Genomic DNA, 27276 nt, shown 5'->3' with positions numbered 1-27276 from the left:
AAAGGTTCACTTAACAACTGTGCCAAGATAGGTTGTAAAATGAGGCAAAACTCACATAACAAATGTCCTGCTTAGCCACAGATATTTTGGGCTCAATTGTGGTCATAAGTCGAGGGCTACCTGTATTTGCAAGATTTTTCTTCACCTTTTGTTTTGATAACAGACAGGACAGAAGGGATTTAAATACAGGCCATCTGGGAATTTTGTTTTCTGATTTGATATTATTCTTTATTGCACATATTTATGAATAATGAACCATTCAACTTTTATTTATCAGCCTATTTTGCCTAATATTGTTTTGCAAAGAACAATATTGGTATATTCCTCTTCCAGCTACAAAAGTCTAATAGTTATGTGCTTTATTTTAAATGTTTCTGCACAGCAGGATAGGTAGACAGGCAGTTACCAAACTATAACAAAATTCTCATCTTCATAAGTATTTTCATTTTTCCTTTTGCCCGATAAATGGCAATTGAGCCTTCCACCTGCACATCTCTTTTCTATGAACAGTTCTTAGACCTAGAGTTCTGTTTTATCAGAAAAAAACTCATTAATGACAACTCTATACTTCTAAACTGGTTTTCGTGCATATTTCCTGCGGTTTTTTTCATCTACTTCCTCCAAGTACCAGGTTCCTGGGAACAGGTCATCCTTGGATCCATGGGGAATGTGATCAACTATGGGAAGATAGAGCAACATGAGCCAATATAAATCAGTAAGAATCAATATGAAGAGTTAATGTTGATACCTACACTTTTTCTCAAAGCAATGCTAACTTGTCTTCCTATGTGCATTTACAATGCATTGAAGAAGCAAGAGAACATTATCAAAATTATGATTCCCCTTCCTGTAGAGCTGAGATGTCCTTGAAAAAGAATTTCAGTAACTATTATGTCAGCATCAATTTGAATAGATATGAGGATGTAAGAAAAAAAAAAATCCCCCACCCTGATTATCTTTTAGTACATGAAGGGCAGAAATAATCTCCCTTGGGCTTTTAAGATTCTGCTGAGTTCCAGTTTCTTTCAGGACTGATCTACTGTACCTCAAAGGGTCAACAGTTTTATTTAATATTTCAGCCTGTCGTGATACTGCAATTTTGGGAGGGGGTGTGCTGAATCATTTATTCGCTTACTGCCCTCTTCCTTTTCCCTACATATCCTGTAATCCTTAGCTCCGACACCTATCTGCCCTGTGTTTTGATTTACCTTTGGGGAATCTGTAAAGGGGGAGGGCCATCTGTTTTGTCTCAGCTCTGAAGCCTCTGGAGAGAAGCGCCTGGGAACAGTTCCTTATCTCCTTTCCAGGACCACCGTTTTCACAATATCTTCACACCTGTGGATTGGCCCATTCAACATCGGACTGAGGGGATGAGTTTCTAACTCCCTTATCCTAATGGAATTACCTAAGGGGAATTTAGATCCTGCTTTGCTTTTGTCTTGCAATCACTTCCTTTCTATCAAAGTTTCCTTTTGAAATGCTGCTGTTTCAAGATTTCATGCTTCCTTGAATGGGGTGGAAAGGTAGGACCTTATACAGCTACACCGTCTGAAAGTAGGGAGGTCAAGAACCATTTTTGTGATGCTATTACAAGAATTTTAATGAATGAATAAATTCCTTAAGCGTCTTCAAGTATTACGGTACCATTTTGCCCCTTCACTCTCCTCAATTCCAAAAATGGCCCCAAATTTTGAAAACCAACCATTGAGGGAGGGGGGCAGTTTCCACAGATTGCCACTTTTTCATGAGTGGATAGATGACATTGGTATACACAAAGCAAAACTAAGATGATATTTTCTTGAGCTCACCTGAATTATGAGTATTTTCCCTGACTTTCAGGATCTCATTGAACTTTTCAGGAGAAACACATTTCCGGGAGCCTAAGCGAGCCTCTAAATCTGAAAGACTGGATACCAGTTTCTCTAGAGGAGAGCCTGAAATAAAAAGTCAGATACCTTTCAGTGAGAAAGTTGGTGCTATCTTGAGACACAACAGCTTCATTCTCTGGTACGACAGTGTTCCATCCTCTTACTCCGTGTTTTTAATTTCTTCAACTTTAAGATGGTTGAATTTCAGCTCTCAGAATTCCTCAGCTGGAGTTGAAGTTCATTCATCTTAAAATTGCTAAGGTTGAGAAATGCTGATGTAATCCTTTTGCACACAATATGAATTGACAAGCTTGGGTTAATGTGAGGTAATATGTTTAAGAACTGTAAAATTACCTAAAAAGTCACTCTTGGGACTGAAAAATAGATAAATTGGTGGCTGCCTTATTGCTTGCAAATAGAATAGATTGCTGGATCCATTACTTAGAGGAAGGCAGAACCCTCTTGCTTGCATAAAGTCCCCAGATTTTTGTTTTCATCTAATTTTAGGCTAGCTCTAAGATTCTTCCTGGAGGCCAAACATGGAAGAGAGGTGTTTAAGCTGCGGCAGGCAAATCTTCCTTACTTTTATTAAATTGTGAATGGGTGGGCTATAGGAATTGCTGATGCATGCTCATCATTTCCATCTTCATGAAATCATTTGCATGCTCCTACTGATGAATTCAGTTTCTACTTCAGAGATGCATATGGGGATTGTTGAGAATTGTAACTGTAGGAGTAAGAAAGATGATCTTGATGGAGATATGAAAGATGCATTTTAGTATTAAGGTGCAGGAAGGTGAAAAATATTTTAAGTCTACAACAAACTGGTAGTATTTGTAAGCAGCTCAGATAGACAATTCCCTAATTCACTGAAGTATAAGAAAGGGGAGGAGGTACAATTATATCAGACTTACATGATTACATTAGTGTAGCCAATCAGAATAAAAGTAGTTTTAGTTATCCCGGGGATGTCAAACTCGCGTCATCATGGCAACGCCACATGATGTATTGAGACTTTTCCCCCTTCACTATACTGGGCGTGGGCATGGCCAGTGCATGACGCATCTGACCCTTGGGCTGCAAGTTTGACAATCCCAAGTTATCCTATGGAGTTGATTTTTTTGGCTTGATCTGGTAGGGCTGATTGCAGCTCAATAACACTTGGGAAATCATTGTTCTCTCCTGTTCTCCCCTCTCACTTATCACTGCTTGAAGCAAGTTTCAATTCTTATTCTGCTAAGTACAATATGTATGACCACCTGTTTTACATCCATATGCCTAACTGTTTCTCCTCTGTGCCATTAACCTGCTTCCAAACTCTTATCCAACACTGGTACAAACATTCAGTTCAGGTCTAGATTGCCCTACAAATAAAGAAAGCATGCAAAATACCACTATGTTGGATTTCCTAGGTTTATCCTGTTTGCCTTAGACAAATGCATATTTCCCTCTATATTCAGTCCTGCTGATATGTGTGCTCCCACCCATTTTGTGCCTTCAGCCCCTTTTCAGTAAAGTACAGTCCTTGGTCATGCTAATTCACTTCTGCCATACCATATTTCATTATTGAGAAACTATAGGGCAGATCAAAGTTTGAGGACCTCTAAAGTATTATGGTGATTCAGGTTTATCTATTTACATGACAGACAAACTGCATCGATGCAACATATGTTCTGTTTAGAATATGAACATGAGGCACGTTCCCATGACCAAGGGAGAAAAGGAGCTAAAAAGTCTATGTGTTTGGATACCTATTGCATTGCAACTGTAGATTCCCAATTGCTCTGGGTTAGTTTAGTTTCATTTTCTGTCTGTATTATAAATTCAAACCATTGTTTTTCTTTTCCTGCTCATTTGATGCAGACTTTTAAAAAAGAAAACGAGTCTTTTTGGAGAAACAGAAATTTTCCCTTCTACCATGCATTTTTTGCATATAATCAATTTCACAATCACATTTTATTAAAGAACCAGTCTACTCAGTTTTATAACCTTTTAGCTCCTTTACAAAGCATTAAAAAGTGCAGCTTTTCACCTGCTTATTTAAATAACATGTATTGTCTTCAGTGATTAGATGAGTTCTATGATCCCTTTGAAAGTGTGTCAGTTTATGAGAGTTCATGAATTGGAATAGACATGGTAACAGGTCAGCAAATGGGGACTGTTTGACAGCTTGGAGTCTGGGCATGGCTTAGCTTGACTGATTTGTATAGAAGAGTTGCTTTGTCCTTGCAATAGTGCCTCTGTAATGTTTTGCTTCTGTGATTATGACTTCTGGATTCTGAGTTTTGGTTCTGGTTGCTTCTGCTTCTTGTCCTTGTACTTGCTACCACGTTGCAAGAACTGCATGGGTATTGTTGCAAGAACTGCATGGGCATCATGTTTTATATTATTGTATATAAAGAAGTTTCTTCTATAAATGAATCCTGCTGAATTATTTACTTGCGTGCTGCTTGAATTGCTGCAAACTCTGACAAAGTGGCCTGCAATTTGGTAATATATTGTACTGCCAGAACTTATCAGGAAAAATGAGATTTTGAAAAGAAAAGCATCAGGAAAAGAGGTCAGTCATGATGAATCTTGTAATTTACCAATGCAATTTTGCTGTTGGGAAACAACACCTATGCATGTCCCTCCTTGGGTTAATTCTCTCACTTTAGTCAATAACCCTAAATCCAAAGATGAATCCTATATAATTTTTATTACTTTGTCATGAGAACAAAGAAAATAAGACAATATGTACCTAAAATATTAACTTGAAACACAATCTTTAAATGGCTTAGTTCAGAAGCCCATTCCAGTAGGCCAAATGTGTGGGAAGAAATGAAAAAGTTTTCCTAATCCTCCCTAAAAGACTTACCTGGATCAGAGTTCTGGGATACTTTTAGGGAAAACATGCTGGCAGCCAATCCTGAGCCATAGGAGAAAACCCCAATTCTGGATCCAGCCAGCTGCTTGGCAGAATACCTGCAAAAATGTACAGTAAATAAAATCCCACGAGAAAGACTTTTTTTTCCTCCGGTAGCTTGTTTAATCTGCATATTGTATTCCTATAAAACTATTCCTTTCTGAAGATGAAAATTATAAATTGTACTAATTCACGCTGACATGGATAGGATGTAAAAATGTCTGGGAATCTTGAGGCCATGATGGGGTTATTGACCTTCCAATTACACTTAAATGTATTTGTTTCTCTAGAAAAAACAAAATAATGTATAAAATGCACATAGAATATTAATATCGAAAGGATAAATGACTACTATAACTACATTTCAAGTTACCCAGTTCTAAACAGAGAGCAATAAACTGCTAAATCTAAATATCTGACATTGCTGTGATTTTTATTAAAAAGGAAAAAATAAACTTGGGATATAAATATATAAAAAGTATTGTTTGGATAAAATTACTTTCTATTGTAACAATATTAGGGACCACCATTATATCTGGATGCCCTTATACTTATTTAGAATAATTCATTTCTGCAGATTTTAATAAGCAAGAAAGCCATTGAATTGTTACATAACATTTATAAAACTTTAATATACTACACGTAATGCAGTATATTGAAGAATGGAAGGGAATCATATGTTCTCACTGACTCCTGGAATGTGAGATCAGGCCTAATACTTACTGTGCCAAGAGAGATGCCAGGCAGCCATAGACTGATGGAGTATACATGTTGCCATTGCGGGCAGAAAGGAAAAGTGAGGGCTGTGTTTTCTGCTTGAACAGCTCATGGCTCGCCTTCTGAAAAGCTTTGTCCACCTCCCTACTGAAATAGGTTTCTTCCAATTTCACATTGCTGAAAGAGAGAAAAAACATCTAATTCCTTATGGGTAAGTTGGACTATATAGATAGATATATGGTGTTTTCAAAAATTATTTTATAACATAAGTTACAACAATGAACAAAACTTCCCATTATATCAGATACTGATATTTTTTATTAAAAATATTTTATCCCAGTAAAGAATTATTTCTGATTCTTTTTTTTACAATTTTTACAATTTGTTTTATTATATAAAATAAAATAAAAAAATAAAAAAAGGAAATTAAGGGAAGGAAAAGGAGTGGGGAAAAGGGGGTGTGATATACAAGGGGAAAAAAGAAAAAAAAAGGCATTGACTTCAGACTCTTCTTAGCACAGTACAAGATAAAAACATCCAACCTCACGTTAATATGTAACTAGCCATTTCTATAATGACAACTATTTCTGATCAACAAACCAAAGTCAAAGTTTCAATTTTTTTTTCATCACAAGCACAAAATCCAGAAGTGATATCCAAATGAGAATATATTTTCTCTTTGAATAAAATAATCAGTTGAACCATTCCTGCTTTATCTTCCTTGCTATGGAAATATGTATTTCTACTTGCACCTAAAAATCTTTGTGAACTGTCACCATTTTTATTAACAAGATTCATTGTATTCTTTCAAATTCTTTGACCTTAACTGAAGAAAGAAAAGCCCTCTTTTTTTCACCCTTTTATAAAGTGCTAAACTTTTCGTAAACACTTTTTAAGTCAAAACTTTCTAATGCATCAAAGAAAAAGATGCATTAGAAAGTTTCGACTTAAAAAGTATTTAAGAAAAGTTTAGCACTTCTTACCATACAAGCTTTAAACTTCAGTATTATATTTAGATCCCTCCCTCCAAACTATCCTTATAGAATAATATTTTTTCCTTTTATAAATAGCCTTTTTAACACGCTGAGTTTTTCTTTAAATTGGTACATCATTTTTTAAAACCTTCTCTTAATACAGATACTCTTAAATACACTTTCAATACCATTTGCCTACTTTAAGAATTAATTAAGCAATATGCACACACCTACCCACACCCACCCACTCACCCATCCACCATGTTTTCCAAAAATAAGACCCGGTCTTATTTTCTTTTGGGCTTGAAAATAAGCACTCAGGCTTATTTTGGGGGAGGTCTTGTTTTTTTAAGTGCAGGAGGCAGTGAACGCAGGGTCCTATGGGAGCAGGAGCACAGCTACCGCTAACCCCGCTCTCTCCATCCCACTGTCTGCTTGTCCGCAACTGCAATGGGCCAAGGTGTCGGCATGCCCCGGCCTCCACCCACTTTGCCTGCTGGCCCAGCTGCTGCCAGGACACTTCTTGATGGCCTCATGGGGGCTCTTTGCCCTCCTGGCAGGGCGAGTGGAGTCCAGGGGGTGCTGAGAGCTTGGCCTCGATTGAGCCCGTAGGCAGATAGTGGTATGGAGAGGGTGGGGCCGGTGGTAGTTGCCCAAACACTTTTTGCCCGGAGGGAGATAAAAGTTTGTCTGCTTGCAAAGAGCATGCTTTGAAACTAATCACCCCATTTCAAACTGTCCCCTTTTCAAGCAAATGAAGCTCTAAATCTCTGTCATTTCTCCATCTGGGCAAAAAGTGTTTGGTCGCTTATGGAGCACTTGGAAATGGAGCAATCTTGTTTTCAGGGTGGGTCTTATTTTCAGGTAAACACTACCCCCTCCCCTATATGTATGTATGTATGTATACACACACACACACACACACACATTTTCAAATTTTGGATTAAATCTTTCTTTCAGTTACACATATTAAACAAAAAAAAATCCATCCTAATTCCAGTTAACTCATTAAGTTTAAGTGACTCCTTCCAGCTTATCTTCATGGAATAAATTCTTTTTCTTCTCTGTAAGTTTTATCAAGGAGTTATAGGCCATTCTTTTTATCATGAAATCCTCAACCTTGTTAATATCCTTAAAGAAAAAGTCCCAATTTTGTTTTTTGTTTTGATACTTTTTTTTCAGTTGTGTTGAGAGGTTTTATTTAAACCATATGGTAATAGTGTAAGTTAATATCAGGTTCTTCCAAAACTGCAGTGAACTCCTCTGCATTTTCAGCTACTTGTGAAATTGCCTCGGTAGTGTGATAACATTCTCCACTAAATGGCTCTTCTACAGGAGGCTTAAATGGGGAACTAACTGTGTGAATTAATGAAGAATTACAAAGGAATAAATGTAGTTGGGTTTTTTTAATATTCCACAAATTTATGCTTATCTAATAATCTATTTCTCTGTATAGAATCACCCAGGTAGTGATCCTTCCTCATAAATCTGCTGTCTGAATCCTAAAGTAGCTATTAAATTCTCAGTTGTAGTTCACTGTCTCTCCCTCCTCCCAAAACAAAAAGACCTCCCATTAAAAGGTATCTCTCATTAAAAGGCTTGTGAATTTTTTTTTTTTTGTATATAGAATTGGCGAAGGAATTCTGATAGCTCTCACTGACCTGAAATCCTTGAGCCCATTGTAGATTCCACTGTCTGTGTCTGATTTGTGGGATTCAAGGAAGTCATTCAACAAGATCCGTGCAAAAGACTTCTGCACCAGCTTACAGAATGGTGTGTGGAAGATCATGAACTGGAAATCTTCCAGAGTACAGAGTTTGCTTATCCCAGCTGCTCAAGTAAAATAATTTCAAATAATAATAATAATAATAATAATAATAATAATAACTTGGCAAATGCACCCAAAGAGAAGGGTGTTTTATAAAACAGATACAGAAAATCTCCGTTTTCTGGATCTTCCCCATCAGGCCTTCAAACTTCTATAAACCATGCTCCACTCTGTAAGAAGCCCTTACTTCTGTAGTTCATCCCCTGCTGCATAACCACCATTTCCTGCAATTATGCATAATATAAAAATAGATTCATTTAGTATAAATAAATCCTTTCCCCTTCCTCTGGAGCCACTAATTGAGGAGGGGTGATAGGTCCTGCAGCTTTGAGACAATTCTCCAAATTGTCTCCTTCTCACTTCTAGAATATTTAAGTTTTCTAGACATAAGACAGTAGCAAATTCATTATTATATAAATACAGATCACTTCACTAGCATTTTGAGTTTTATTTCTGAGAGCTGAAACTTATGTACAAAGTACTGAGAGTTTGGGGAAGAGAAAAGAAAATGAGAGTCATAAGAAAAATTAAAAGAAATGAAGAGAAAGGATTGTTTTTGAAAGAAAACATAAGTAAAGTATAAGTAACACATATTGAATATGTCATATTGGAATTCTTAAAGATCCATCTCATCCTGTGCATCCTTTTTTTGAACTATTACCCTCTGGCAGATGGTGCAGAATAATAAAAACAAGGACAAATAGGCTAAAAACTAGCTTCTATCCCAGGGCAGCAACTATATTGAATTCTACTATTGGGTTTTAAATTCAATTGTATAGAATTTGAAGGATGTGTGTTTGTGTTTTATTTTTATAGTTATAACATACATTGAAAATGGCATTTAATTTCATTGTGTGAGATGCAATAACAATAAACTAAACTAAACTAAACTAATTCAACATAATGTAAACACAAGCAATAGAACATAATCATACCAGAACATAATACAATATATATAATGGAACACAATCACACTTAGATTTTAAAAGAGCTAATTTTAATAAACTCAGAGCTTGGGGAAAGGTTCCTTGGATGAAAATCCTAAATGGGAAAACAACTCAAGAAAACTTGGGAAATTCTGCAAAATATGCTCATAAAAGTCCAGTCCAGCACAATACCACTGAAAAAGAAAAACAAGAAATCCAAGAAAATGGTAAGATAACACCTGTCTGACCTTGATGAATATAAATCACTGGACCTGATATATTACACCCCAGAGTTTTGAAGGAGCTGGCATATGCTATCTCAGAACAATTGTACCATATCTTTCAAAAATCCTGGAACACTGGGGAATTACCTGAGGATTAGAAAAGATGTGATGTGATTCCCATCTTGAAAAAAAAGGGGGGTGGATCAGACCCAGGAAACTACAGACTAATCAACCTAACATGCATAATTGGGAAGATACTGGAGAAGATAATAAAAACCAGATCTGCAAACATCCAGAAACAAATAAACTTATAACTAGAAACCAGGATGCATTGGTTAAAAACTGGGCATGTCAAACTAATCTTATTTAATTCTTTTACAAAGTGACTAAATTAGTAGACTAGTGAAATGTTGTAGACATAGTATACTTAGACTTCTGTAAGACATTCAACAAAGTAGACCATAACCTACTCCTTGGTAAGGTAGAAAAAAGTGGGATTGATAGCACCACCATCAGATAGATTTGTAACTGGCTGACAAACTGTACTCAGTGAATCGTCCTTACTGATACTACTACATCTACATGGAGGGAAGTAAGCAGTGGGATACCACAAGGTTCTGAACTGTTCAATATCTTTATATATGACTCAGATGAGGAAATAGAAGGGGAACTCATTAAATTTTCAGATGACACTAAGCTGGCAGGAATAGCCAACATCCTAGATGATAGGCACCAAGATACAGTTGGATCTCAACACTTAAACATTGGACCCTATCTAACAAAATTCAGTATAGAGATAAGTAAAGTCATACACTTAGGCAAGAAAAACCAAAAGTACACATATAGACTGGGTGAAACCAGGCTTAATAGCAGTAACTGTGAGAGGGAACTTGGAGTCTTAGTGGACAACCAATTAAATACAGTAGAACCTCTGGTCATGAACACTTCTGGCCAAAACCAAATCAGGTTACGACCAAAAAATTCACATTTTTTTTCACAGCCGATTTCCCCTTCCACACCATTTTTTTGGGTAAGCATCAAATTTCCAAAATTAGTTTGAGTCACAACCAAATTGGGTTGCAACCAAAGTTATGGAATGAATTATGGTCATGACCAGAGGTTCTACTGTATGAGCCAGCAGTGTGCAGCAGCAGCCAAAAAAGCCAATGCAATCCTAAATTGTATTAGGAATTGAATCAAGAGGGATTGAATAAAGATCACGTGAGGTACTAGTAAGTAGTAAAGCCTTAGTAAGGCCACATCTGGAATACTGCATCCAGTTTTGGTCACCATGCTATAAAAAATATGTTGAGACTCTAGAAAGAATGCAGAGAAGAGCAACAAAGATGATTAGGGGCCTGGAGGCTAAAACATCTGAAGAACAGTTACAAGAACTGGGCATGGTTAGTTTAGTAAAGAGAAGGACCTGGGGTGACACGATAGCAGTGTTCCGATATTTGAGGGGCTGTCGCAGAGAAGAGGGGTACAACCTATTTTCCAAAGCACCCAAAGGCCAGACAAGGAACAAAGGATAGAAACTGATCAAGGAGTTATTTAACTAGAAATAAGGAAAATTTTTCTGACAGTGAGAACAATGAACCAATGGAACAGCTTGCCTTCAAAAGTTGCGGGTGCTTCATCACTGGAGGCTTTCAAGAAGAGACTGGACAGCCACTTGTCAGAAATGGCATAGGGTATCCTGCTTGAGCAAGAGGTTGGACTAGATGACCTACAACAGGGGTGTCAAACTCAAGGTCCGCAAGCCAGATTCAGCCCACAATGTGGTCTGATCCAGCCCCCAGGGCCATCCTGGTCTACCCAATGTGAAGAGGAAAGATAGGGCCAGCCTGGCTTCGGCCCGGTCTACCCAGTGAGAAGAAACATGCCAGCAGTTTGGGGAGTGGTGTCAAACTAGCCACGCCCATCCAGTTGGCCACACATATCCATTTGGCCACACCCACACAGTCAACCACACCTACCCAGCTCCCCGAGATCAACCATAGTCCTGATGCAGCCCTCAATGAAATTGAGTTTGACACCGCTGACCTACAAAGTTCTTTCCAACTCTGTTATTCTAAATCTACACCCTTATTAAAGTAAGTAAAATCTGTTAGGCTGTATCACTTTTATTATCTTATATGGAAACCAGCTTGGAAAAGAGACAACTGAGGTCAGAAAAGAATTGACAATGGGGACAGTGAATGTTCGTGTAAATATTCCTTTCTACCAAGTTAAGGTAGATACTCAGTAATTCAATCATGAGGAAAGGTCCTGAAATAAAGAGAAGGAGTATATTTCTTACTTCAGATTCCTTACATCAGATTGTTAAACAGAGCTATGTGTTCAAGATTCTTCCTTCTCCTTTTCCACTGCCTAAAACATTAATCTAAAACACAATTTTAAAATCATGGTCCCTTTCAATATAGTTGCACAAGATGAGGACTATTTCTCTTTTATTTTCTAATACTGTATTTACTATTTCCTTTTCACATCTTAAGTACAACTTTCCATGGGTGGAACTCTATTCCAAGCCATACTTGCATAATATAAGAGGATGAGAAGAAAAAAAACCCAGGGGAAAGCTTAGCTTTTCAGACATACAGACCTTTCTGCCACTGGCTTTCAATTTTCTTTCGATATGTGGCATAGCACTGATCAAGAGCCTGGAAATAGCACTGAATGGAAAGCTGTCCATCTACTATAGGATACTCTGAGGCCAGGTCTGGCTTATAGAAGTCATAGACATGCTCCATGTGGGTTCCTCGGAGACCTGAATAGGAAGATGATGCCATAACTTGATAATCTGTCATAGAAACATGATCTTCTTTACACTATGACAATTGAAGTTGTGACAGACATTTAGTAATTTATTGAGTGATTTATATGGCCAGTCATCTCACCAAACAATTTCCACCAAGCATATGATTCTTCCAAGAAGATTCTAATTTCTCCTGCTTATAAAATTGGAGAGCCCCTCCAATGTGAATGATGTATTTAGTGTGAATGATATTTATAACAATTAATGCAATAATTAGTAGACACTGAGAGTTTTATATCTCAATCTCACTTAATTTCAGATGCCTCTTTCCCTAAGGTCCTGGTGAGGGGTATGCTGTATCATTTCCCAGATGCTTCCCTTTCCAATCACCAGGTTCCCAGGAAGCCTTACCCATTCCCACAAATGGACACATACAGAATATCTGCTGCTATCTCCTTGTCAGATCCGTGTATCTGCCATTCTTCAATGGAAGAAGAAGGTGGGGGGGGAGGGAGTTGGTACAAGTAATCCTTTTGATGTAACCTGAAAATATTAAATCTTATATTGAATCTGTATAACCTACATATGATATACAACTGGAGGACTGAAGCCAGATGTCCAGAAACTTGTCACCTCTTGAAGAGACAGCAAGCAGAGAAGGGACCATAAAAATTCCACCTCCAGAAGATACTCCCTGGGAACTCTTCAAAAGATATGTTCTCAGAGAAGAGGAGGGGGAATTAACATGTTGGTTCTTTGTTTGATTAAATATACATCTAGATAAGGGGAGGGGTCCTAACTCCCCTTATCTATTACCGCATGCCTGGGAGCATTTAGATTCTGTTTTGAATGGTGCTGGAATCACCCCATTTCAATAAAGGATTCCCTTTGAAACATTTAGTTTTCAGAAGTTCATTCTGAAGGGGAAAAGTCCAGTTGCTGACACTCCTCCATATAAACCTGCCTTCTATTGAATCAGATCATTCCACCATCTAAAACAAATAATGGGCTCAATGAGAGTGTGATAGAATATACTAAGGAAGTGGATTCCCAGAGGAAGAGGGTGCATTACATAGAAGTCAGAAACAGCTCACTCCATATATTTTGTGTGAGAGAAAGAGGGTGAAGACAGCCACTCCCTAATAGTTGTCAGAATGTACTGTAGATGCAGATAGTAGAATGCTTAGTCTGGCAAGATTTTGTCCATAGATATGAAGCAGTAAAAAATATAGTTGGAAAGAATCACCACACGTCTTTCGTGGTTTGGGGCCTGACTTATGGTGAATTAAAACAACAGCATTATCCTTACAAAAGAGAAGGTCAGCAGTCAGGTGGGTTACCTATTTGGAGAAATATTTGATAACTTCTGAAAGGTTGCTGCAAATTCTAACAGGTTATGGGCCCAGCCAAAACCAGACCACATGTAAAGACTGCATTGTAATTAAGCTAAGAGAGAGACTGTCTGTGTTTAAAAGGAGAAACAAGACAGAGAAAAGCTTGCAGGATGACTGAGAAAATTAAGGAGACCTCTTTGCCACGTTTGGGTCAGAAGAATTATATTATTTGGGCTCCAAAGATGGAATATTTCCTGAAAGCTAAAGAGCTGTGGGATATTGTGGAAAATCCACCCCAAATGCCGTTAATTGCTGCAGATTAGAGGCAGCATGATAAAACAATGGCTTATATCATCTTAAGTTTACAAGATGATCAGTTTATCAATGTAGCTAATTTAAAGACTGCAAAGAAAGTCTGGACGAAATTAAGGACTATACATGTGAGTGTGTCAGCATGCAATATCGTGCACTTATCAAGAAAGTTATACAGAGCCAGTCTGCAACCTGGAGAATCTGTTGAGCAGCATTTGGTGAATATGCAAATATTGTTTGTGGAGTTAGAACAGCGTGGGATGCAGATTCCTGAATCTCAGAAAGTACTACTAGTTTTAAATAGATGACTTGTTTCTGCAGCGTTTGAGTGCAAGCCAGAGCAGGAACTGCACTTGGAAGCTCTTAAAGCGTGTTTACCAGCTGAAAAGCAGAAACACTATTTTAGAAGAAGCCATAAGGAGAAATCCCCGAGGAGGTGGCCCAAGGAGCAGAATGGAAAATTCCACAAACTGGCTGTCTCCAGAGAAGAGAAGAGCAGCAGGGGATATCAGATTACAACCCAGCAACAGAAGAGGTGTTTCATTTGTGGAGAAACAACTCATTTAAAGAGAGACTGTTTGCAAAGAAGCAAGTTGCAAAGAAAGAATTGTTTGCAAAACAGAAGTAATTTGCAAGGAAGAGAATTAACTGATGGACAGGCTGCTATTGCAAAAGTCAGCCATTGCAGGAGAAAATCAATGGCCAATTGACAGTGGGGCTAGTCAAACAATTGTTAATAATTCTAAATTGTTTTACAGGATGGGTGCAGCTGCTGGAGATGCACTAGCCTTGGCAAATGGCAAAAAGGCTTAAGTCATTGGAAGGGGCAGTGTGCAAATTCCATATCTGCGAACAAGGTTCAATTATGTTTTGTGTGTGCCTGAAATGGAGCATAATTTGCTGAGTGTCTCTAGTTTAGACAAGCAAGGCTTTGAGACTACATTTGTAAATGGGAAGTGTCTCATAAAGCACAATGGCATAATATGTGCAAAAGGCATAAAGCAAGATAACTTTTATGTGTTGCAGGGACAAAATGTTCGGTGTGCATACACATGTGGCATTGTGGCAAAATATGATTCATCTTTTGCACAGAAGGCTTGGTGATGCCAGCTTTAAAGTTTTTCAAAAGATGGAACAATATACAGAAGGATTGCATGTAAAGGGATGTAAGGCGTATTTGGATTGTGCAATATACAAATAATCAAAGTCCAAGGCATTCCCAGTGAGCAAGAGGCAGACAACAAGAGCTCTAGATTTGGTTGGGCCAATGCAATATATGTCCATCATTGAGCCTTGAATCTCTGTTGCTAAGCAAGACAGCTGTTCAATGACCTTTCACCCATTTTACAATCTTTCTTGCCACCCTTGCGAAGCAAATAGTTGCAGCTCTTAAGTAAGTCACATGGCTTTTAAGTGAATCTGACTTCCCCTTGGATTTCATTGGTTAGGTTGCAAAAGGGGATCATGTGACCCCAGGATGCCACTGAGGCCATCATAAGTATGAATCAGTTACCAAGTGTCCAAATTTGAATCATCTGACCGTGGGGATGCTGCATCGGTCATTAAGTGTGAAAAACAATCACACATGTCTTTTCTCAGTGCCGTTGTAACTTGAATAGTCACTAAATAAGTCACACAGTCATTAAGTGAATCTGGCTTCTCTTAATCGTGGTTGCTAAGCAAGACAGCTGTTCAGTGAGCTTGGACCCATTTTACGAGCTTTCTTGCCACCACTATTAAATGGATTGTTGTTTAAGTCAGACGATGGTTAAACAAAGCTGGCTCCCCCAATGCCTTTGCTTGTCAGACGGTTGCAAAAGGGAGATCATGTGACCCCAGGATGCTGCAACCATCATAAATGTGGGCCAGTTGCTACGCCGCCAATTGTAAATCATGTGGCCATTGGGATACTGAAATGGTCATAAGTGTGAAAAATAGTCATCAGTAGCATCCTGGGGTCACACAATCCCCTTTTGCGACCTGACCAATAAGCAAACAACAAAGAAACAAACAAACAAGCTGCCATGATGAATTTAACAAGAACATGGACTAGTGTTTTGTAAAGAAGTATGCTCAGTTATATGTTCTTGGTCATGAACACAATGTAAATGAGGGGCACTTGTTCAGTAACTCCACAAAAGTTAGTTCATGAAAAACCGTCTTCATAATTTTTATTTTAATATCAAATTTAGAGATTGCCCACCTCATAGCGGTGACTGGTGGTGGTGTACAATTAAATGGTAATAATGGAAATAAATTACTTACAGGTAATGTTGTATGACAGGTAAATGACAGGTAAAGGCAGTACCAAAGATAAGGTGAAAGAATTGTATCAGAATATGAAACTACTTTTGGGAAAGATCCAGTATGAAAAATATAAACTGAACATTGGTGAAGATCTGAAGGTCATTACAAATCTGCAGGTTGAATATACAAAATACTTTTGCATTTTATGAGATAGGAAAGTAGAAGCAATAAAATACATTATGGTCAGAATGACCATCCAAAAAAGATCATGAAAAAAAAAATTGTTTGCTGACTATGAATTTCTTCCACATTAGAATATGGCCTTTCATACATCATTTTAAAACTAACCCAGACTACCAAAATTTTGAAATGAACTGGAAGTTCCTTGAGTAGAAAAAACACTCCATCTTCTAAATTTACCTCCCCAACCTATCCCCACAGCAGGTAATCATACAATGGGAAAATTCCTTAAAAGAACTCTTGATATGACATGTGGTTAAAAGTAGACTGTTCCCCTAATTTTCCCTGTATGAGCTCTGATTAGTTTTTTTCAGAAGTTGCTCATTTTCCAGATAATGCAAACACAATTCCTCATTATTGGTGTGGAGGGAGAGGTAAGCTAAGTGTGGTTTGCTCATAAAATACAAGCAGCTACTCTATGAATACCCTCTGAAGCATACTAATGTCTCAGACACAAAGGGCTCTTTTTTTGCAGATGAAAAGCTTATTATAAAGAGCAGCTTTCTCCCTACACCAATCTGCTTTTTCACCTGCAAGTTCTTTTGAATTTCTAGTTCAACATACATCAGCGTATCTGACTGCTGAGTAATTAGGAAGCACCCATCTTTGTCCTATTCATCTTTTTCACTTGCAGCGGAATAAATTCATAGTTCTGGACTTGTTCTACCCGACAAGTGTCTGTGCTGCAGTGCCCCTGTCAGGGCAGTGAAACTATGAATGTGGCTGTTGTAATGCTAACAAGGTTGCAAATAAGACTCAGGTTGTTGGAGGATCATCTTCATTATCAGCTTTCCTTTAGAGGAATTGCTTTCATTATACACCCATATTGTTCTTCTGCAGTGAATACTCCCACCCCTCAAACTGGTTTTAGCTGAAATTTAAGTACTGTAAATGTTTTTACTGACCTCTCTCTAAAGTCAGAGGAGCATTTGGTCCAACCAGCATAGCTACAGCTCCAGCTCCACCTGTGGGTCTTGCATTTCCAGTAGCGTACACAGCAATATCACCACAAACCACCAAGGCATAGCGACCTAGCATGACAAGAGCATCACCAAAGTGTCAACATTGATGAAGATAAGTAGTCTCTTTCTGATTTTCTTCATAAAATGGGTCAAAGTTCTTTTGTAGCTTCAACTCCTGATCTAGTAGCTATTATCTATTCAAAAACATAACACTTTACCTAAGCCAATGTTTTTGAATAGTACTGACTTTAAGATGTGTTCAGTTCTGGGATTCTGTGAATTGAAGTCTACCCATCTTAAATTTGCTGAAACACTGGCCTAAGCCAAAAGAGATAATAATAATAATACTTTATTTGCTGTCACAGACCAAAACACAAGTACAACAAAAGAAAATGGGAAAATTAATCATGAACAATTGGTCACCAAAACCTTGACTAAGGGGAATTACAGTGTTCTCCTCTGATGGTTACAGCTCTTAAAAAAAATTGGAAACCTGAGAAGTGATATATGAGGAGCCATCCCCTAGACAATATAAGAACAAATTACTAACATTGGGTCTAGAAGGGTCTGTTTCAAGGAGAGACAGTAACTTAGATCTGCCTGCGTTATACATAGGGCAATATAAAAGGACATGCTCCACAGTTTCAACCTCAGCTCTGTAAAAGGGTATAAACGCTCGTTAATCAGGAGCCTCTTAAATCACCCATCCAGTAGTGCTGAGGGCAAGACATTAAAGTGAGCTAGAGAGAAAGCTCTTCTATACTTGGGAATGGTTAGAGTGTAAAAATAGGAAGCCATCCTCAGTTCATAATTATTAAATTGGCTGAAGATCAGAGGGGAGCAAGTTTTGTTAGCTCTGGCTCATAGATATTTCAAATCAATGTCCACAAGCCATTGGACTACCCTAAATTGGGCGTCCTTAAGACCATAATCTCCCAGGGGATCCCCCCGTAAAACCTAGCAGGTGTAATTTCTTCAACAGCTCCCTCGCCCAACGAGAAATATGAGTCAGCAAATGCCAGGGAGAGGTAGCTACCAGGAACTGCCAGAAAGAGCACCTGAAACCACCATTTAAAGGTGTTAATCCACGCCATACATTCGACTGATCGAGTGCCCAGTTCCAGGTACATCGGAGCAAAACCAACACAAGGAGGAAGAGCCTGAAGTTTTCTAAGAAAGACAGCCTGGGTTCTTTCAATACAATCCTTGAAGCCCCGTATCCATATGGGAATTCCATAAAGAGTTTGAGCCAAAGTTTTGGCTTTGTAAATATGCAGAGCAGAAGGAATAAACTGGCCTCCTTGGGTATAAAAAAATCTTAAAATCTGCTGGTGACTACAAGAAGCCGAATTCAGCATCTGGGTTCGATGTCTAGTCCAAGCACCGGTGTTCTGAAATTGAATACCTAAATACTTAAAATGGAAAACCTGTTTAACAGCATTACCATTGATAGCTCAGTTATACAATTTCTGGGCTCTAAAGAACACCAATACTTTGGATTTGTCACAATTAATGGACAAGTGGTTCTCAGCACAATAAGACCCAAATGCAGAAAGTAATCTTTTCAGACCTGGCCTTGACAATGAAAGGAGGGCCGCATCGTCAGCATAAAGAAGCGGGATCTTCGTAGTTGACAGCTTTGGGGCATGGGACTCAATACATCCAATGTGAAAGGCCAAATCAGATAAGAATAAATTAAACAAAAGAGGAGCCAGAACAGAACCCTGCCTTACTCCGTTCTTAATCGGATAGGATTTGAAAGTTATTCCTGCAAACCACACCTGACCTGACTAGAGGTCTGGTTGTACAAGGGTCTAATTAGGAACAGAAGATGTCTATCGATAGAACTTTTGAGCAGTTTTGACCACAACAGTCCCCTAGGGACTGAGTCAAACGCTGACTTTAGGTCGATAAAAGCAGTAAAACGTTTGCCACTTGGTATGGTAGTATATTTATTGACCAGGTGCGCTAAGACAAAGCAGTGGTCCAGTGTGGCACAGCCCGCTTTAAACCCAATCTGTTCAGCACCAATAATATTGGACTCCTCAACCCAAGTGAGGAGTCTACGTTGGAGATATTTAGCATACAGTTTTCCAATGATGGAGAGCAGGCTTATGGGGCGATAGTCAGCTGGGTTGTTCCTATTTCCTCATTTAAAAACTGGAACAATAATAGCTAAGCTCCAGGAGGTAGGGATCCTGCCAGAGGTATTGATATGCATGAAGAGTCTTGCTAAGAGAGGAATCTACCACTCAGGATTGGATTTTAGCAGATCAGGGGGTATAGTATCAGGGCCAGGGGCTTTGCCTGACTTGAGTTTGGAGATAAATTTGGTAATCTCAGCATGAATCATGGGTTGCCAGTCAGGAACTGCAGGAGGCAGCTGTGGCCCAAGCATGGTTGAACTTGTTGATGCCTGGAAAATTGCCAAGAAATGGTTTTCCCAACCTCTGTTGAAAATACAGCAGAGAGGGAGTTCTTGATGACCCAGCAAGGAGCTGGCAACAATTTGCCAAAATAATCTAGTGTTCTTCTGCTGGATGGAGAGAAGTAGATCCCACTTCTCTCTCTTTAGCTTTCTTTTTCTTAGCAATTAGTCCTTTATACTCCCGCTTCAAGCGATAGCAGTCCCCTGGTGGGCATTTATCCCCTCAATTACGATAGAGCAGGTAAACCTGATTAATCTGGTTCTTGAGCATCAAACATTCTTTGTCAAACCAAGAATTACTTCTTGAATGATATGGACCACTTGGCCTACTGACGGCTCCTAGCTCCCTTTGAACACTATTAATTAGTGATTCAAAGGCCGAGATTGTCCCTGGGCCACACTTGTTAGGGCCTGATTGTATAGGCTGAGACACTCTGGAGATGATAAAAAGGAGTGGAACTTTCTTTCAGTATTAGAAGACCATTTGATCCTCCTTGTATACGAGGCCACATAGGGATCTAATATCTGGGGACCCTTAGGGAGATGTATATTTGAGGAAAGCCCAATGATTGTAACCAGGAGGTAGTGGTCGCTCTCCGTAAGGCAGTCCACATAAAAAGCATGGACTGCCTTTCTAAGAAGCTGGGATACCAGCACAAAATCAATAACACTACTCCCACGTGAGGAACTAAAAGTAAACCCACCAGCTAGATCATCTAGGGTACTCCCATTAAGAATTATCTTATTGTGTTGGGCTGCTAAAAGGGCTAACTGAATGCCAGCAAAATTTGTTAATTCATCCTTAGAATGTCTGGCTGAAATCAGGTGTCCTATGGCCTGGAGGGTTTCTTGGGAGTAGAGTGCCTCAATCGATGGAACTTGGACTCCCAATTGGGCATTAAAATCGCCCCCTGTAAGGATGTACAGCACTGGGAATTTAGTTTCCATACAAGTAATGTAATTCTCCAGCATGCCCCATTGAGCCTTAGTATCAGTTTGCCTCATCGTTGGAAGATAAACGTTGAACACTAACAGTCTGCTACGTTCTGTCTTAATTAGGAGCGCCATAGCTAAAGACCCACAGGGGGGCAGCTCCACTGTTTCCACTTTCAAAGAAGTAGAGACCAAGGAAGCTAGACCACCCTTAGGCCTTCCTGTCATAGATTGTCTGGTGGTGGCCAAGGAAATGACCGTAAACCCTGTAAGGGATATCTTATTGCATGCCCAGGTCTCCTGAAGCAGGACCACATTAAATGAATGAATTTAGTTGGCAAATTCTGTGGTACCATACCTTCTCCCCCAGCCTGCTATGTTCCATGAAAGGCACTTAAGTGTGCAGGGGGGCCGTTTTGCCAGATTTAATAGTCGTTCTGTGTGATTATTTTTTTCCCAGAGCGCCCTTTGGATCTGAAAAGATACACCCGCTGTTAAGTGGCAGGGTCATCCTCTTGGGAGGCAAAGGCAGGGAAGGAGGGTTTCCCCCCCTCAAAATTGTCTGATTTGGGAAACCTTGGTGGGGAAGGAAGACTTTTCAACCATTCCCTGTTGGTGAAAAGCGCTATGGGGGAAATCACAGCAGCAACATCAGTAATAAAACTCATAACAAGGGTGGAAAGAAGAAAAATCACACAGTTCTTTCAAGGTTCATTTTGTGCTTTTTGTGCCTTCTCCCCAACTCAATATTATGGTGGCACACAATGACAATGTCTGAAATTGTAGCTCCTTTAACAAAATTAGCCATTTTCTAGTAATATTCCTAACAGCCCTGTGGAAGGAGGCAGCCATATCCTTTACTTCCCTATTTCTCCATCTATTGTCCAATCACAGAACTCTGGGTGGAGGCCAAGTGTCTTTAAAGTCATTGGGGAGTCCCAAGCCTCCCCAGCTTACTCTCTGAACTCTATCACAGCAGTGTTAGAACTATTTTCCCAAGTTGGTTGAAATGGATTTGAAATGGAGAGATCCTGTTTTTCCGAAGGCCACAAAATTAGTGTCTTACAGAGACTAAAGTCCAGGCTTTTATTTAATGTTCTACATTGCAATCAGGCATATTCTAAACATGCTGAGCTCTAGAACCAAAGGGCAGATCTTATTATATCATGATTCAAAGGTTAATGGAAAACTACTAATGTGCACTTTTGAAATCTGGAAATTGCACTGCAATCAGTATGGGTTTTGAAAGGAGCTTCCATATGGAAACTTCTTGACAAATATAATTGTATTGCAACTGAGAAAAGCAGAGTTTAATTACCTACACATTTCTTTTTTTTTTAAAGGGGGTGGTCATCTGTCTTAAAAATCTAGTCCATAATATGTTTATTCAAAGGTCAGTCTCAAATAACTCTATGGGATTTCTTTTGGGAGGCTGTAGACTATTGTCTAAATTATAGGAAACTTGGGATATACTGAAGCCTCTATAATTTCTCCCATTGGGGAAATAGCAATATTGGGGTCATCCCACATTCGTGGTTCAGTTAATAGGCAGCATTAGTTAATTAATTAGTAGATATTAGGGCTGCTTTCTTGTTTACTGACGTAATAGCATAGGACAGTGACACAAGAACTGTAATCTCTATTTACTCTATTTCATTTCCTCCAGAGTGAGCTCTGCTTCTTTGCAGAAGTAACTGAGAGGGGGTCTTCATGTACTTTCTGCTTTGTTACATTATTTTTGCTCTTGACACAAGGTTGATGATCACCAAATGCTCATCACCATGCTCTTTTGCATTTTCTTTGCTATTTTTGTTTGATATCCTAGAATTGGTGCATGGGCTTTGAATTGACTGTTTTTCATATGCAGAAGTGGGGGGCAGGGGGGATAATGGAAAGTATATAGCAATAAAACTTAGACTTATATACTGCTTCATAAAACTTTACAGTCCTCTTTAAGCAGTTTACATAGTCAGCATATTGCCCCCAACAATCTGGCTATACCATTGTTTTTCAACCTTAGTGTCTTTAAGACACGGGGACTCCAATTCCCAGAGTTCTGGGAGTTGGTCTCCACCCATCTTAAAGTTACTGAAATTGAGAAACCTTGGGTTCTACCACTAAAAGAACTGAACTAAAGTCCGCCAACACTTACCATCCCAGGAGCTGGATTCCACCCAATCAGCAGAGTTGAATAGAGAAGCTGTACCTCCATAGCAGGCATTGGTTGTGTCAATGCCCTCAATGTCTGTGTTCCCTGAATTCTGAAAGAGCTGCATCAGAACAGTCTTAACAGCTTTGGATTTGTCAATAATAGTTTCTGTTCCAACTTCCAGGCGGCCAATAGAATCCCAGCTGAGATTGTTTCGCTCTACCAGATGTTGTACCACAGTCAGGCACAAGGAATTGATGTCTTCATGTGCAGCACAGAAACCCATCTGCTTCTGGCCTAGGCCTATGGTGTATTTCCCTGATTCCACCCCATCATATTTCTCTAACTCACTTTGTTCTACATATTGGAATGGGAAATATACCTCCAGAGCAAGGATACCCACATCCTTAGGCCATGGAGAGATTGTCTGGAGTGATTGTATAGAATCTGTGGAGAAACTGCAAGACAAGTAAAAAGGAAAGGTTTTTCATAATACACATTTAGATATAATTCTGGCTTCTACATTATTAGGAGGAATATCTTACAAAACAAACATGTTTTAGACTGATGCAGCCAAGGACCTTGCTTGCCTCATGAATATCCCCCAAGCAAATAATAAGAGCAGGTGTATTTATATTCAGGGATTAAAGAAAAGGAATATTCACAATCCTGTTTGCTAGGTAAATGTACTATAATGAAACCCCTTTGTGCAAATAACTGTTGCTCCACATTTAGGCGTTACCATACAATCTGAAGTGTAACAGTGCAGTGCTCATTTTTCTCACTGCATCTCTAATATCCCCATGAAGCTTATGGAAAAGTGAAGTACATTACAATCAACAATGACACAAATGTGCTTGGAGCTGCAGTGGCAGCCTTCAGATAAGACTACTGCTGCATTCAAGGCAGCTTTTTAAATGAATGTGGAAATTCTTAGTGCTGGAGAGGGCTCATTCAATGATAGATGTATTGCAGGCATCCCCAGTTCTTTGAGATCTGTATAAACAAATTTGATTTGTATAAACAAATAAATAAAAAGGGCTTATTTATGGTAATAAAGATTTGCTTCTATACTTGAGTTCCAAGGAATCTTGTTTTAATTTTTTTGTCAGTGAAACAAATTAGGTAAATCTCTGCAAAAAACCCAAAAACATTTTGTATTCACTGTGGTACTCTGATATTCAGGTGCTGCCTTTTGAGACAGGTTCTTGAAATAGCCTTTTTATTTTCTACAGTTATATTTTCATCCTTTTAAAAAAGCCTTTGAGAACTGGTGAGAACAATTTCTGTAATTTCTGTTTTGTTATATTGTCACTGATAGGTTTGACTTTATAGATTTTAGTTTTTTCAAACTTGTATGAAGAGCAAACTGGAAACATTTATTTTAAATATGGATAAACACTTGAGATATATGATTTGAGTAGTATCTTAAGTTTTCTTTGTACTTTAGTATTTGGGTGAACCGCAGAATTAACACTTTTACTGTGTTTAGATCTACAGCATCTTATAAATAGATGCATTCCAATAGCCTAAAAGATGTTTGCTCATCCTAACCCTAACATATTGTTATCCAAGCGGTTAATGTTTAATACAAAGACCTTTGACTACATCTGCACAAGATCAACATTTCTGGACAGTACTATGGTTCAGGTCCAAAGGATGTGAGCATGTATTATTTAAGTTATTGCCCCTTAAAGACCCCACAAAACAATATTCTAAAAATTCAATCTCCTTGTTTTTATTCTGATTTTTCCTTCCTATTATAATAGAGATACAGGTAGTCCTCAACTTACAACCACAATTGAAACCAAAATTTATCTTGCTAAGTGAGATATTTGTTAAGTGAGTTTTGCCCCATTTTATGACCTTTCTTGCCACAGTTAAGAGAATCACTGCAGTTGATAAGTTAGTAACCTAGTTATTAAATGATTCTGACTTCCCCATTGACTTTGCTTGTCAGAAGGTTGCAAAACGTGATCACATAACCCTGGGACACAGCACAGTCATAAGTATGAACCAGTTGCCAAGTATCTGAATTTTGATCACATGATCATGGAGATGTTTCAAAAGTTGTAATTGTGAAAAACGGTCATAAGTCACTTTTTAGTGCTGTTGTAATTTTGGTCATTAAATGAACTGTTGTAGATCAAGGACTGCTTGAAATGCTAATTTTAATTTGGATTGCTTTATTATAAATATAAAATTAGTTCTTTTTTTTTAAAGGAGGATATCAAAGTAAATAAGAGTATTTTCTTATTTAAAGGAATAGTTTATCAGGGCTACAAGCAACAAAGTCTGCATCAGTATACTATTAAGTGTGAGTGGGATTTTGAATCCCAATTTTAAATTTTGCATTGATTGTTGACTTTTGGGTTTAATATTTCATTGTGCACGGATTAAAAATATTATGTGAGACCACTGGAACTATCTTCTTAAGATCTGAAAAATGGAAAGTGCAACACAGTGAAAATATTTATTTTAAGTAGGAAAAAAGTAAAATTATACATTTAATGAACTGGAATAGAAACTACCCTTTCTGTGAAAACTGGTAAAGACTTTCTCATATATTTTTTATAAATTGTAAGACACCTGAGCTAATTGTGGCCCTTTACGCCATCAGTGTTAACATTGGATCAAACTGCTTCTGCATTACCAATTAATTAAACGGCTTGCTATTCAAAATCTACATAACTTGGTAAAAAAATTTCGCACATGAATTCTCATGGATCAGATACTCTGAGTTTCTTTATATGATTTAACTCATTGTTCTTATAGGATTCAGATGTACACATTCACAAATGATCTTTCACAAAGAGAAGAAATTGTAACAAATAGCCAGTTATATTGAAATTAAAGGCAAGATAGAAGATGGAAGTTGAAAACACTTGTGCATGCTTTTTTTCGTAGAGAAAAGAGTTTTAAGAGGCATTTTTTTCAGATTTGAAATTTCAGGCTGAAATTTTGTAGCTGGTGATCCTATTTTAAAACACCCTGACTTTTATTAATCTATTTTTCTAATACTCATTATGATTAAAGCAGAATTTTCTTATCAAAATTTCTAGTAGATTACCATTAGAAAAGTTTGTGTAAAAGTAAAACTTTGATTACAAAGCCTGAAGATGTCAACATTTTTAGTGCTATTTTTTCTTCACTTACCTATTCTGCTTCACCAGTGCTGAAAAAGTGAGAGGCCAAAGTGGTTTTTGCAATGTTTGTTTCATCTGAAAGCAGCACAGCTGCTTAGTGTGTCTGAAAAGCCGGAACATTTTCCAGTTTGGTTAAACAGTCCAATTAAGCTTTGAACTAACTACCTCCTCAGCTTTTTAAAAGATACCCCAAGGGTACTACAGAGTTCTGGTAAATCCCTCCCTGCTCTTATCATGACAGCCAATAGTATACTCAGTACAGGTAACAGTACACAAGCTGAACAGTACGCTAGACTTTTGTAATTTTTTGTAGCATCAACTTTCAGTCCTGGGGGTTGCTAAGTTGTTGGCCACCTTTAATCAAGGTGTCTTCCTATTTTGTTCTCACTAGAATCACTCTAAAAATTTCTATCAATGAATAGTAGGGTATTTTTGGGACCGTCTCCTGTTCCACACCCGAGTTCTAACTAGCTGTAAGGTATTAAGTCTGTATTTTCCTGTATTGGATTTAGTCTGGGGAAAAACTTCATTCACAAAAGTGGCTTGAACTGAAAAACAAACAAAAAATTTCCCACATTTAGTATTTAGGAGTTAGTATAGTTTTGGCTTTCATATAGGCATACTTATACAAAATTATAATGCTCTTCCTTTTATTTATTCCTTAATATTTTATTTTTGAAAGAAACGCCATCCTTCAAAGTCAAATCTTCCTAAAACAGTTTATAATACATCCAAATTAAATTAAACCCTAGCATTTTCTCTTCTAATGCTGATCAACTTAATATTGTATTTTCTGTATGTTCCACCACAAGATTTGCGGATAACCACATACTGCAGTAATAATAAATTATTATTTATGCCTACTTTGAAGGAGGCAAAAATAATCATAATTGTAATAGTGTCATCAGCGTCTCAACTATGTATTTAGCAAATACAAATTATCCTCAATTTATGACAATTGAGCCCAAAATTTGTTGCTAAATAAGATAGTTGTTAAGTAAGTTATGCCCCATTTTATTACATTTTTGCCACAGTTGTTAAGCAAATCACTGCAGTTGTTAAGTGAATCTGGCTTCCCACATTGACTTTGTTTGTGGAAAGCCAGTTGGAAACATTACAAATGGTGATCACATGATCCCAGGACACTGCAACTATCATGAATATATGACAGTTGTTGCCAAGTGCCTACATTTTTGATCATGTGACCATGGGGATGCTCCAACGGACATATCTGTGAAAACTGGTCATAAGTCGTCTTTTTCAGTGCTGTTGTAACATTGAACAGTCACTAAACAAGTGGTTGTAAGTTGAGGACTATCTATACT

At 38.1% G+C, this 27276-nt stretch overlaps 1 protein-coding gene across 1 annotated transcript; it reads right to left on the bottom strand.

Annotated features, from left to right (window-relative positions):
• Positions 1-201: 201 nt before the first annotated feature.
• On the bottom strand, positions 202-26105 carry HMGCS2 (3-hydroxy-3-methylglutaryl-CoA synthase 2). Its single transcript, XM_026703448.2, has 9 exons — positions 25962-26105; positions 22809-23263; positions 17239-17364; positions 12048-12212; positions 8126-8294; positions 5497-5667; positions 4726-4832; positions 1809-1934; positions 202-677 (listed from the first exon to the last, which is right to left on the bottom strand). Exons 1-9 carry the CDS (start codon positions 26069-26071, stop codon positions 571-573), a joined length of 1536 nt encoding a protein of 511 aa, XP_026559233.1. The 5' UTR covers positions 26072-26105; the 3' UTR covers positions 202-570.
• Between the last annotated feature and the right edge of the window lie 1171 nt (positions 26106-27276).

This window comes from Pseudonaja textilis, chromosome 3 (genome assembly GCF_049901715.1).
Source record: "Pseudonaja textilis isolate UNSWEBS1 chromosome 3, rPseTex1.2, whole genome shotgun sequence".
Lineage (NCBI taxonomy): Eukaryota > Metazoa > Chordata > Lepidosauria > Squamata > Elapidae > Pseudonaja > Pseudonaja textilis.
Note: the sequence above shows the minus strand (reverse complement) of the source record. Positions and strands in the feature narration are given on the sequence as shown.